General features: G+C 35.1%; 1 protein-coding gene across 1 annotated transcript; it reads right to left on the minus strand.

The window, feature by feature from the left end:
* Nucleotides 1-4325: 4325 nt before the first annotated feature.
* On the minus strand, nt 4326-13616 carry Desi (DM4/DM12 domain-containing protein Desiccate). Its single transcript, XM_085948562.1, has 6 exons — nt 13525-13616; nt 11542-11544; nt 10078-10264; nt 7079-7241; nt 5563-5749; nt 4326-4482 (listed from the first exon to the last, which is right to left on the minus strand). Exons 1-6 carry the CDS (start codon nt 13614-13616, stop codon nt 4326-4328), a joined length of 789 nt encoding a protein of 262 aa, XP_085804688.1.

The following is a 13616-nucleotide window of genomic DNA, read 5'->3' on the forward strand; positions in this document are numbered from 1 at the left end:
GGCTTAATTTGGTAATATCTTCACCTAGAATCATGTGTGTAATTCACTATTGGCTGAATCTGAAATTATAGTGGAATGTCATAGTAAGTGTGAAGTTCTCTTCAAATGAACATGCATTGGGAAGTCACTTGTAGCTAACTTAATCCGTAGACTAGAGGTACATTTTTTGCTTCAATTTCATACATTTAGGTTCCATCTCTATAAAAGATTTTCAATGTCTTTGACAAAACCACTTTTAAAAAACCAAAATTAAAGCTAAACATATTTTCCAGCTGTATGAATATGATTTAGAAGGTTTTGTGGATTAATTTTCGATGTGATTAGACGTACTATTGTTGCATGTGTATTTATTCTGTTATTATAAATCTCATTTTTGACAATAATGGATGCGTTTTACAAGATGGACAGACAAAATGATTTTTTGTAAATGACATAAGGCTTTCTTTTAATGATTTATAAAACCGTTTTAGTTTTGCTGTTGAACTATTGTACATGCGTTAGCTTGGGAATTGTAAATTGCCAAGATATTCTATCATTTTATTGTCTTTGTAAAAAAAATAGTCAATTATAGTGCAAACACTGTATAATGCTTTTTTGACTGATGTGTTTCGGGCAAACATTTGACTGGCAGGGGAATAATAATTATATTAACAAAATGTCCAATTTTGTTAAATTTTAAAATCATCTGTATTATTTGGTATTAAGACGAGAGAATTGCCTGCATAGCTGCCCCGGACGTTACACAAATTACCCATTAAGTCTAAATTGTAATTTTAAATGAAATATTGTTAGTTATTGATAATGAACACTGTATATATTTTTGAAAATATATTGTAATAATACACAAATATATATTTTATTTATTTTTCTTTACCACTGATAAATCTTTCACAATCATATTTTTGGTTCACCAAAACTTCATCGCCGATGAAAAACATCGTTAAATTGATTGATATTCAGGAAAAGATATTGACTGTGGAAAAGAAAGGGGGCGTAATCCACACAAATCAAATTTTACAGGAGGCACAAAATTAAAATACAAAATAGACAAGACCTTGAAGTGCATTATAATTAATAAATTGGTTTTTATATCAGTAAGTCTATAATACCTGGTTCATTTTCATAGAACACACATTCAAAACCCTGCGTCAAAATGTAGTGTATTGGAATATAGGCTATCGGAATTCTATTTATCAATCTTTTCTGTGATTGAAACATTGAAGTACAAAATTGAATGATTTTTACGGATTTGTTAAAAAAAATGGTATACCTGCATTGATAATAATAAATGTTTCTATTTGTTTATTGTCCAACAGAGGTACATAACATAAGTTTACCATCAAAATACAAGACATTAATTCCATAAATTAACCTAAGTTTAATATTGGAACAGTTTTATAACGTACATACAATGTATCTTTATTTTGCCTTTTAGATCACTTATTATTTAAACCCAAAGAAAAATCTAAATTACATCTTTCAAAGTCGATAATAATTATTATGAAGCTTTGGCTCTATTACATAAATATCTTATTAATAATAAATTATACCACTTACAGATAGAAATCACTACTGGTAGTCGTTAAATAAAACTACAAAGTTGATTTATTTTAATCCATATCCAATAATACTGCTTCATTACTGGACCATTATTATAATATAAAAAGGGTCACTATTTTTTTAATATTAATATAGCTAAGCTCCAAACTACACTGGTATAATCTCACACCGATCGTCTGCTCATCCCTGCGTTCCATAGAGTAGTAACCAAAGTAGTATAATTCATATTTTTGCGCACGATTCAATTGACAGGTGACAGTTGGGTCGTTAATTATTGTACGTTTTAACCGGCTCGCACATCACAACTCGCCTTGCGTGCCTGACTGCCATAAATCAAAACTTCCGAGAACGGGCAGCCGGTGTTCCATGATACAACCTCGCACATCTGCTTAGCGACATCGACATTCTGGAGAGAAATGGCCTATTGTGCGGCTGTGCGCATGCGCGGAGTCGATATTGGCCGATGTCGACATGCAGGCTCTGGCCAACGCAACTCGACGCATGCAGCAGCGTCGGCCAATCTGCGAAGCTCCATTTGATAACGTTTGTTTCTTGGTTTACGATGACGTCACATCGACGAATTCGTGTTAAGACGCATGCGGCGAGTTCTGATGTGCGAGCCCTCTTACGACCCAACTGTCAACGATTGTCGACTAAAATGTCCGTTAAAAATATAAATTATTCTATTCTATCCATAATTGGGGCAGACGATCAGTTTGAGAATCTTGTCAGTAGGTATAATTCGAGTTTTTCTACATACTCAAAAGCAATCCAATTAATATTTTTAGACATTATTTCACAATATCACCGTTCTTCGTGGACTTTAAAGACATAATGAGATTTTATCATAAACTGAAAACATACACTTTCATCTGCTTGTAAAATATCAGGTACGTCTAACTCTACAATAGGTTGTATAATGCAACATAAACTTTTTATAATACATCTCATAGAAATATGTTTGACACAAATAATACATTCATAGATCAAGTGAACATAGTTGTCCAAAAAAAAGTAGTAGTATCATGAAGTCAGTGCGTAGATACCTTTTCTTCCCGTGCACATGAAGTTCTTTGTTTGCGTGTGTGTCCCTTATTATAGACTGTAGAAGAGAGTTACATCTTTCAAATCACATAGTCATGCCGCTCTAGCGATCCTTGCATTCCACAAAGCTGAAGATATAGAGAGACCCATAACACCCTTTACTTTGTTAAACCATCATGTCATCACCATCACCATCATCAATCTTTGCAGACTCTTTGAAGTTATTTTAAAAAGCTGGTCTTTCAAGTTTATATTTTTTTAGAATGAAAACATTCATTTTCTTTTCCATCCATGGAATCAGTGTGCACATCACAAATGCTTCAATATTATGTCTTTTTTTTCTTTTATGGTCCACCATAAAGAAAAACAGAGAAGATAAAAGTTTCAAAATGTGGAAATTAAATATTTATTAGGTAGGTGTTTATTTAATTAAAAACTTCTCTATCAGTGGTCATTGATTATTTATTTTTGTTCAATATGTCCCCTGATCAATAAATCACCCCAGCTCTATCTTATCTTAAGATATTATGATTAGTAATTATGAGTAAATCGAGATTAAGAATCTGGATTATAATAATGAGGTTGCTTGGCCAAAAGTATGAATGAGACACTTGCCGATGGTTTTGAACTGGAGTAAGTACTCGTAGAATACAAAGTGTGCAGAATGAATCCTGTTTTCATGTTTTATTATGTATATTTCTAAAATGAAGCAAAAAATTTAATTCTAACAAAAATTAGTCATTCACCATTGATTTAGTTTTTAGAATGTCATCTCCATTGCCTCAAAAGTGCGACATCAAGAGTTATTCGGTGACAGAAGCTATAACTATTTTTTGGTAGGTATCAGGGAACTTGAAAAAATGGGAACTGAAATACCTAACGGGTGTGGAGAAATAGGCAACCCATCTCGAGTGTGGAAGAAATGGGATGAACTTAAACACGTTAAAAATACGCTTGTATTTCGTCCAGACAACTGCTCTCGTTTTATGCATTGACGCTTATTCAATATTGGTATATTTGAAGGTTGCAACACACTACTGCACGTCTATAATGCGTCGTTCATTTTCGTAGGACCCTCACACATTTAAAACCCTGCGTCAAAATGTAGTGTATTGGGATATAGCCTATCGGAATTCTATATTTTATTAATCTGTTCTGCGGTAGGGTTGTTGGTGAAAAATACAAATAATGACAAAACTAATTTAAAAAAAATGCTGTACCTACTGTCACTGGCTTACCAAACTCGATATATTGTGATGTACGTATATTTTAATCTATGGATAGATTATAATTCTACATAGACGAGACTTCAGTAAAATATAACAGCGCGTATTGTAAAGAACAAAACTAGGTACACACGTGGACATGACAGCGCTCGAAATGGAAAAGTTTACGAACCGGAGCGCTCGACAGTTTTCTGAAGAACAATACAGAGTTATCATAGTTAGAAGACATGGTTATCAAATTTTATGTGTATTTCATAAAAATAAGTATGTTCGATTTTCTATTATATGGCCTATCTAGCTCAGACGGTCAATTTTTTTTCCGCGAGACGGAGCGATAATTTTACCGATTTCACGAACAGGAACGGCGCTCCGGTCATTTCGAGCCCTGGGACATGATGGAAATTGAATGACGAAATGCATAATGCCGTACATTATTTATGTTATTTGAGCAGAGCAGTGATACTGTTAAATAATATTGAAACGTGATCTATGCATCTAAGATGGCAGCATGCTTGACAGGATCCTCAGTAACGTCTGCTTGTCCAGTTTACACCTCGTGTACAGGTTTTGACAATTGGTGTTCACATCCTTGCCCGCCTCCACTGCTTGCTTTACAGCCGTTCCATCCAGCATGTAGTCTACCAAGGAATTCCTAAAATTAAGAAAAAGTGTTTTTTATTGATTGGATACGTCGATGGAAGTGGCTTTTTTATTTGTGTTTATCATCTATGTGTATGACAGACTAAAGTCAAGACGAAGCACTGAATTGCGAGTTACGATAGTAGAGCTAGTTATTGATTATTTTCGAATGTAAAACGGCAACCTCTTCGCAGTAAAAGAATGTTTTCGATTGCATATTTCGTTCTCATTAATTAATGTGTTACCATTTATTTCAATATGGAACTACCTATCATAATTTTTAACAATCAGTTAACCGTATTGCATTCACTACGATCTAAAATTGGCTAGCGTTATGCAGAAAGGAACCAGTCCACAAATTCGAAAACATCAAGTTAAGTATGGGAATCATACGATTTTATTGTGCTAAAACAGAAACAGTCCACTTTAGTCTTATAAATTCACGAAATCTTAATGTGACCTTTTTATTTTATGTTTATTTTGTGGAATAGAACCGATCAACAGTATTTTTTTTTACAAAATATTCTTTTGGTATTTCTTCTTTCCATAAAAGAACCAATCCGCGCTAGGTTCATTAAACATCCATCCTCTACTTTCACATTTAAATTATATTGACTAATATTAATGAATACGTTCACATTGCGAGTTGAATGTGGACTAGTTCTTTTCTGCATAAGCCAAGTACAGTTTTGTGTCCGATATTTAATAATAAGATTAAACAAATAGATACAAGTGAAACAATTAAAAAAATGTCTATATTATCCAGAGACGCAGTTTTCAATAATTATTGATTGTCAATTAATAGGTAATCATATATTTTGTTGAATGTACCTAGCTACCTTATTTTGTCAAACTTTTAGACTTTTCAAATTCAATAGAGCGCAGAAGCAGCAGCTTCGCCTGGCTGAAGGTTTTTCATAATTATTTAAAAACAGTTATGTAGAATTAACAACCGCATATTATTTAACTTTGAAGCCGATTTACTCAAATTGGTCAATGTACCACTTGAATTTGTTCAATCCTCGGCACTATATTATACTTAATATATTCACCATTTTATACATTACAGAATTATAATATTTTGAATACGTACGCTGACATTGAAGAAATGAACTGGTCAATCTCAGTAGCATTGCCCAACGACATGTTATCCAACGAAGACTGGACGTAAGAGCAGACGACTCTTTGGACGCACGACGAGGAGTCCACACTGTTTTTCTCCAAGGTTTCGTCCACCTTCGACAGCAGCGCTGTAAACGAGTTCATGTCGGCTTCCACACCTGAAAATTTTAATCACTGATTAGCAAAGTACGACAGCGATTTCTTCTCTAGCGACCAAAAACAAAAAGTTGGGTTTCGGGAATTTCCCGACGGAAATTCTCGAGAAATTTTTCTCGGGATTCGGGATTTCTTAATTATCAAATATTAATTGAAAAAAACGACTTTCTATATGAAAAAGTGGACAGAAAACACAAAACGTTCAAAGACTGGTCGGGGTATTTAACACAATTAAGCCAACGTCGACCCAAAATGAGCGCAATTTTTGCAACATCAGGGAATTTTGTATCTCAAAAGCGTATGCGATTGTCAGACGCAGCGATTGACAGTCTGTTTTTTGAAATTCCATTGTAATGAGTAATGTTTTTAATTATTTCTGTTTTCCTCCTTCTATTTCGGTTGTCTTCTTACATAAATAAAAAAAATCATATTTTTTTGGATTTTGTCTGTTTTTACACTGATTTTAGGACTTTTACAGGTTTTTTTAAATTTCCCGATATCTCGAGAATTCCCGAGAATTCTTTTCTGGAAATCCCGCATCTCGAAAATTCAAAATTGCATCATTTCGGGAAATCCCGAATCTCGAGATTGAGATTTTCTCGGGAAATACCCAACTCTAAGCATAGTGGTTCAAAATCTCAAAAGCATAGATAGACACGATCACAGCAGTCTGCCGCCATTGGTGTCGTTGGTTTAATTTTTGTCATAGCTATTTATTAATGTATAGTTTGCAACCTACGGATCAACAGTGATTCATAACACTGAAAATCTTCCAATACATGTAAAGATTGGAAGAAGGCTATGCGGGAGATAAAATCACACATACCCATTAATATTAATGAATGAAAATCAGTATTGGATCCTATCGTGGGTCTTTCGCTCTCTAGGTTAATAATCTGGCAATCCTATAAGATCTCTTGTATGACCATATGCCCCTCCCCTCTTAGGCCACGTGCACAATAACCACTTGTGAGTGCGACCGGTTGCAATGACCCGTAATTGAGAATGCACGCAGGAAGGTGCGTGGAAATGACAGCGGTCCTCAATTGTGACAGTTAACTATGGACTTCATGAACTCCGTGGCGAATTGCAGCCGATCGACGTGTCCTATGCGGCGTGTGTGACCGTTACATTCAAACAAAATGCAGTCCGTAGTGTGAGATTACCACCGATGGCCGTGTTTAATGAAGCATATAATTATAGGTATACCTACATTCCAAAAATCAAAGGCGTTTCTTCGAAGCCCAATTTACTGAAATTTACATAATATTATATTCTATAATATATTCATTATTCAATAAACTACATTAAAATAGTTAAATCATGCATACTTCTCCCATATCCGCCTCCGTAAGAGTATGAGAATGCCTGCACCAGCTTGGGAAGAATCATAACAGCGCCAAGTCCTATCAAGGATCCCAGCAGTACACCTCCAAGGTCAATCTTCACCGGACCGTACAATCCCGGAGACCCTCCGGTCGACGGGTAGCTGCTCTGAAACGATTAATGGTCCATGTGATATGACATGCTAAAAGCCTCGTGTTGTGCATTGCGATCAGTGAGACTAGGTTCGAATCCAGTAACGTCCCTAGTTAAAATGCCGCCCCCAGGCAGCGCTAAAAAGCCGCCTCATTTTTTATACAGTATTTTTATCATCCTTTCATGAGTCCAATATCTAATAAATGTGTTGTATGGATACATTACTAACAAAATATCAGATTAATTATTCGCAAATCTGCACGTGTCATTTCTGGTCACCAAGGACGTCGAAGGGCAACGGAACTAGATACCACGAACCCGATAGAACCAGTAAGCTGATTTTTTTAATGAAAAGATATTTTCGTTATTACTTAGTTTAGGTAGCTATTTCTGTATATTCCAAATGATTCTCCTCGATTTGCCGCCCTCCGAGTAACTGCCGCCCCCAAGCGACGCTCAATCTGCCTACCCCCACGGGACGTCACTGTTCGAATCCATATACAACATTTGATGAATTTAATTTTAAATCACTTAATAAATATTAATTCATCATTTTTTTACAAATTATTGTTCACAAACCATTGAGGTTTCTTACTATCTGAGCCATCGACCATTGATTAAAAAAATATATAAAACAACATCGAATGGATATTAAAGTTGTCATAATTCTAGGCTACCACGAAACCCACGATTTTTTAACGTGCTTTTCAACAGCGTGTATTTAGACCAGCAGAGGGGTATTCAAACATCACTTAACTCCAAAATCAATAAAAAAAACGTGATAAATTAATATTATTATGTCGTATTCAGGCAGTTAATTATCCCGGGAAGTTAACTGCCAGACGTGATATTTCGCGTTAACCGCGAGTTGTCAAATGCCGTCGAGTAACACAGTTAACACGCCTTACTTGATTATAATCGGATGTATTTGGAATCACGCAGTGTCACGTATTAACAATCATTTTAGATAGCCGCCTTGTTTATGGAATTTCTCCGAGTGATATCCGTGTTATTTTTGAGCAATAAAAATAACAGCGACGTGTTACCGTTATACCGTTAACTATTTAGAATAGCCCTGCAGGCCGATCAGCGGAAACTTACCCGACAGTATTTACCGAAAATCTGAAAACTGCTTATCCCACGGTGTTATGGGTGTTTAATACAGTTTTCACATCATGATTCAATTTTAAATTTAGACCGGTAAACTTTGAAAATCAATTACTCGGAAAATTACTGTAAGAAGAAAATAATATAATGAAATTTCTCCAAAATTTAAAAATGATCTTAACCATGTGTCATTAATTTCTGCTATGTTACAAAAGAGTTTTATTACCTACTCAAATTATTGTCAGCCATTGTCTCAACACCTATACAGAGCGTGAAAAATGGGGGGTCTAGTCGAGAACGACATACATGTAAAGAAAAATAAAAGTTGTACTTATAAAAACTGTTTTTATAAAAAAATGAAACGTTGTTTTTCTGTTTTATCGAAAATTTCTACGATGTGAACCGTCCAAATCGCATTTATTTTGTGGGAATGTTTTCAAGTGTGTACATTTTTTTCTCTCTTTTTTAACATGATCGATAGGATAGGAGGACCTAATATGGTTATGGGTTGGCTTACCATAATTATAAAACTCTAAACCAGGAGAAGAACGGGGTATAGGACAAAGAAACAAATTTAACCACCAAAAATTGTTTTATTACCTATTAAAAATATGTAGGTACAAAAGAAGAATGCAGAAGGTCTGCCAGCCGTACTTCTCACTGGAATGAACTTTTTTCACACCTTTCCTTGCTGTCTCATCAGTCATCATATATTATTATACGCTACTACGGCCAATCATGACAAATTATTATAAACAATCAATCATTCATATCCGGAACAACAGCCGGGACGTATGGTAAGCCTAGTTATTGGCCTCTAAAATCTGAAGGATTGTTTTAACAGATTTTTGATTTTACGATAAATGGATGTTAGCCACTTGCTCAACCTATTGGGTCCATACTCCATACAAACAAATTGAAAAACAATAGATATGTGTATTTACCAGACCGAGGTTTTGAACCCGAGACTCACGACATTATAAACCGACACGCAAGGCGCTCAGCCATAGTGGGCGTTAATTTACATTGGGCTTAAAACAAATAGTTGTGGGTGTGCATTTTTATGAAAAAATTACAAGCACTTATAATGTGTATGCGGCTAGGTGTGTATATTTTAGTTGTTGTGAGTTTTATTACACTCATCCATTCCCTGGATACAAATATCTACACAAAATATATGTACATGATGACCAAATGTCGTTTGTTCAACGCGTGCGTGCTACCTGTGCTCATGTTTGACTGTGAGACATCGCATCTCACCAAGCTTCAAGGGTCCCGACATTTGAGCTTTGAGAATCGATGTCTCCGCCGAATCTTAGGGGTACATTGGTACGACCGCGTTACAAACACTCGAGTTCGTGGTCAACATGTGTTCCGGATGGCGCCAGAGAATGCAACACTCCATACCCTCGTGGCACAACCCCGAGGGTTCCGTCGCCGTGGTCAACCCTCCCTTACCCCCAGCGGTACTACAAAATCGATCAACGCGCTACGTGTACCATGGCAGGAGGCGCGGGACGTGGCGATAGACTGAGGGAAGTAACGCAACCTTGTATTTGCCTAACACTGGGGCGTGACTGGTTGAAATAAGTAAGTAAGTATCTAATATTAACGAAGTAATGCATATTATAATATGATGTATTACAACAAATACATTGGCAGTTCGATATAGGTATTGGAATTTGGGAGTTTGGGACATTTTAAAAAAATGAGATTATCAAACATATCGCAATTAATTACTAACTTGCACTCCGTTTCCGCCATATGCTGTGATGCCAAAGCGCTGAGTTCGTTGCTCTGACCCTCCGACCAAGTTTCCGCCTTCACCGGAAGTGTCCAATCTTTCGTGGTGGCCATCACCGCCGTTCGACGAAGCTTCCGCCACTTGATCTAAGTTCCTGTAGAAACCAGAGTTTGGCTGGAATCCGTGGCTAGAAAGATTTTTTAATACACTTTGGTTTAACTTTTTAATATAATATGTACTTAATAATTAATCCACCTTCATAAATCATAATAAACGTCCCATTAACAGTGACGTCCCGTGGGGGTAGACAGGCCATGTGTTGCATAGAGGCGGCACATTATAAAGGTCAGCAAATGAAGGACCGAATACAAATATTACATTTTTTTGGAGCAGTATCGGTTTCTCATGAATCAGACAATGTTGTCGCTTCATTAAAAAGTATCTATTAAATAATTACAAGATAAAAAGAACTTTTTATTTACAACGTTTTTAAATTTTCTGTTGAATTATTATGCTCAACATCCTCAAACTTATACTTGATATGAAGTAAAAAAAAAAACAAACAAATATATAATACTGTAAATGTCATTTTGATTTCCATAGTAACGCACATATATATTAATAATTTTGTTGCTAGGGCCACCCACTTAGCAACCAATAATAGTGGATTGGATTATAGATTTCTTCCGAAATAACTTCCATACAAAACTTAATTAACTGAAAATGAATTCAATTATACTTAAAGATGGCTAAAAGTATTAAAAGAATGCATTGTCATCGCGTTCTGATATATTCTAAAAGTTTCAAATGTCTAGCTAGTCGGGAAGTTAGTTAAAAATCGATTGCAAGATTTGTACTGGATAAACAACCACCGGACAAACAAGAATACGACCTAATAAAAAGGTTGTAAAATGGAAAGGGGCGGCATTCTAAGTCTAAGGACGTCACTGCCCATTAATGTTGAAATACCTTTGTGTTTACACAATATGTATTTGTAATAAAATTGGTGATTTGCGTACGTTTTTAATATCAAAATTTCCATAATCTTAATCTATCCAGCAATATAATATATACGTAACTATGTAGGTACATTAGAAGGGATTAATATGAACAGACTTGGAGATCTTTTGTAAACTTTTCCTTATTCATTAAGAAGGTAGATATTAACTATTTATATATTAAGATATCTGCAATTATTAGTCTTGTTTTTTTCCCTATTAATCATCTTTTAAATAATCACTGAAATGACTCGTATATGTAATAAAAACTTATAGTTTAATGTATGTAGTCATTGCCGAATCTAAAAATGGCGCTGATGTAGTTTAATACTAAAGAAATAAAAATTCGATTATAATATCCAGTAATAATAACACATTTTATTATAATCTAATGTTAATCAAGCTGAAAAATAATTTTCTATGTTTACAATCAAAACTAAAGATATTTTTGTGGGTACCTACCTACTTACTTTTCTTAAGATTAAATATTGTGTTTCATATTATATAGGTGCCTGATACTTCTTATTTATTTAAAATGGATTTTGAATAAATACTTTGCAAATGCCTAAATGGTAAGCTGTTGAAACCATAAATACATGTAGTGATATGTCTACTAAGTTGTGGTAAAAAATATTACTTATATTCTAGCATTGATGATAACCTTCTCCACACAAATGTAAATAACGGTTTATTTCACCAGACGACTGTCAAAATACATAATTTCATCACAATGCAGTGATGACCATAGTTTTATTCAAATTTGCTAAAGGGTTTACACAAAATGTATTTGTAAATGATTCTAAGCAACTAAGAACTTTTCACACACCTTCAATTAATACTAAATAAATTGTTGTACATATTCTTGAAAATTCATTTGACTATCTCGATCCCTTATCGCATACACAGACAAATAACACAAGTGAAAAAATACCTACACATATCGTGAGATCAACCTCGCTAATAGCTACTATTTTGGTTTTCTGAAAAACAAAGCCTTCTCAAGGAAAACTTAAATAACTCTGTATAAAAAAAACTCTTTTGTGCCCAGTTTTGATCAGAATTCTGGGCACCAAACGGGATGAGAAAAACGAGGGAATGGGACAACTGGGCGCCAAGATAATTTGGCGCCGCACTGACGAATGAAATAAATAGACGTTCGTTATGATTTCATACAAAAAGTAGACGAGGAATAATTGTAATCAATTTATATCTATTACTTGGTAGTTTTAATTAATTTTGCTCTTAGCATAATATTTTTAATTGCGGATTGAGAACTATCACGCCTGAAGTTTTATCAAAATACAATAATTCTCTTCTCGATATGAACAATTAAATCATTATTTACGTGTGCATATTTAAATTCTCACTAAAGCGTCAATTACATTGAGCTTCTTTACGAGCTGTTTGTTGGCGAATTTATAATCTGCCTGTAAAGTCACATAGTGTAGTCATCGAACAAGCTAACATGTTCGATGATTACACTGGGCGACTTTACAGGCAGATTATAAATTCGCCAACAAACAGCTCGTAAAGAAGCTCAATGTAATTGAAGCTTAAGTAGTATTAAATAATAATGTAATAATTTAAATATAAATAATAATATTAAATATATTTTTTTAAAGTACCTATAATTCACTAACTCTATTTATTTTCGATTTTCATGGGCGCGGCGCCCAGTTGTCCCGGTGCCGAATCGTCCTAGACCCGAAAAAGGATGGTAGACTTTTGAGAGGAGAGTTCTGAAAAGAATCGTTGTGGCTGTCAAAGAAAATGGCAATTGAGGGTTGAAATATAATGAGGAGCTGTACGCTATTTTATGGGGACGAAAGATCACTTATATGAAAATACAGAGACTTCTCTGGATCGGCCAGGTACATAAAATCGCCCAGCAAGGCGGGCTATATACTTTAGCATGCCCTGAGACCAAGACAAGACTTAGTCGACCGATACTAGGATAGCTGGACAGTACCATATTTGTTGTTAGGCCATGACCCCACGATGGCCGTGCGGCTTAAGCGTCGGCCTATAACGTCGTGGGTCCCGAGTTCGAATCCTGGGTCTGGCAAGTACACATATTATTTTTCAAGTTGTGTATGAGTCAGAGTATGAACCTTACTAGGTTGGGCAAGTGATTAACATCAATTTCCCCTAAAAACAATATCTGTTAATACAAAGCGTCCGCTCTGTGGAGGCCCATTTATGATCATGTTAATATCGGACATGGTCAAAAAAAGACCCGCCAAGAATTGTAGTGTCATAAATGATGTTGATTATTGAGTGGTTAAATGACTCTAGTGGCACATATTATTATCTCTTCACAACGGACCTATTTTAAATGGGGACACATCAAAAAATATCGTAGTGAAGACACGAAATACCTACGTAGGTAGGTACAACGTATTCATAGTTTAGTGTTGCCTATGTGAAATATAATTATTTGATTACTTACTTTGCATGTTTGTAATTATTATGGCTCACTGCGTCGACCGAAGAGTGTAATAGTAAAAAAACAACCCCTGTCGATATTAAAATTTGAAACAT

Source organism: Rhyacophila brunnea, unplaced genomic scaffold (assembly GCF_057557595.1).
Source record: "Rhyacophila brunnea isolate RB1 unplaced genomic scaffold, BYU_Rbru_1.0 scaffold_20, whole genome shotgun sequence".
NCBI lineage: Eukaryota > Metazoa > Arthropoda > Insecta > Trichoptera > Rhyacophilidae > Rhyacophila > Rhyacophila brunnea.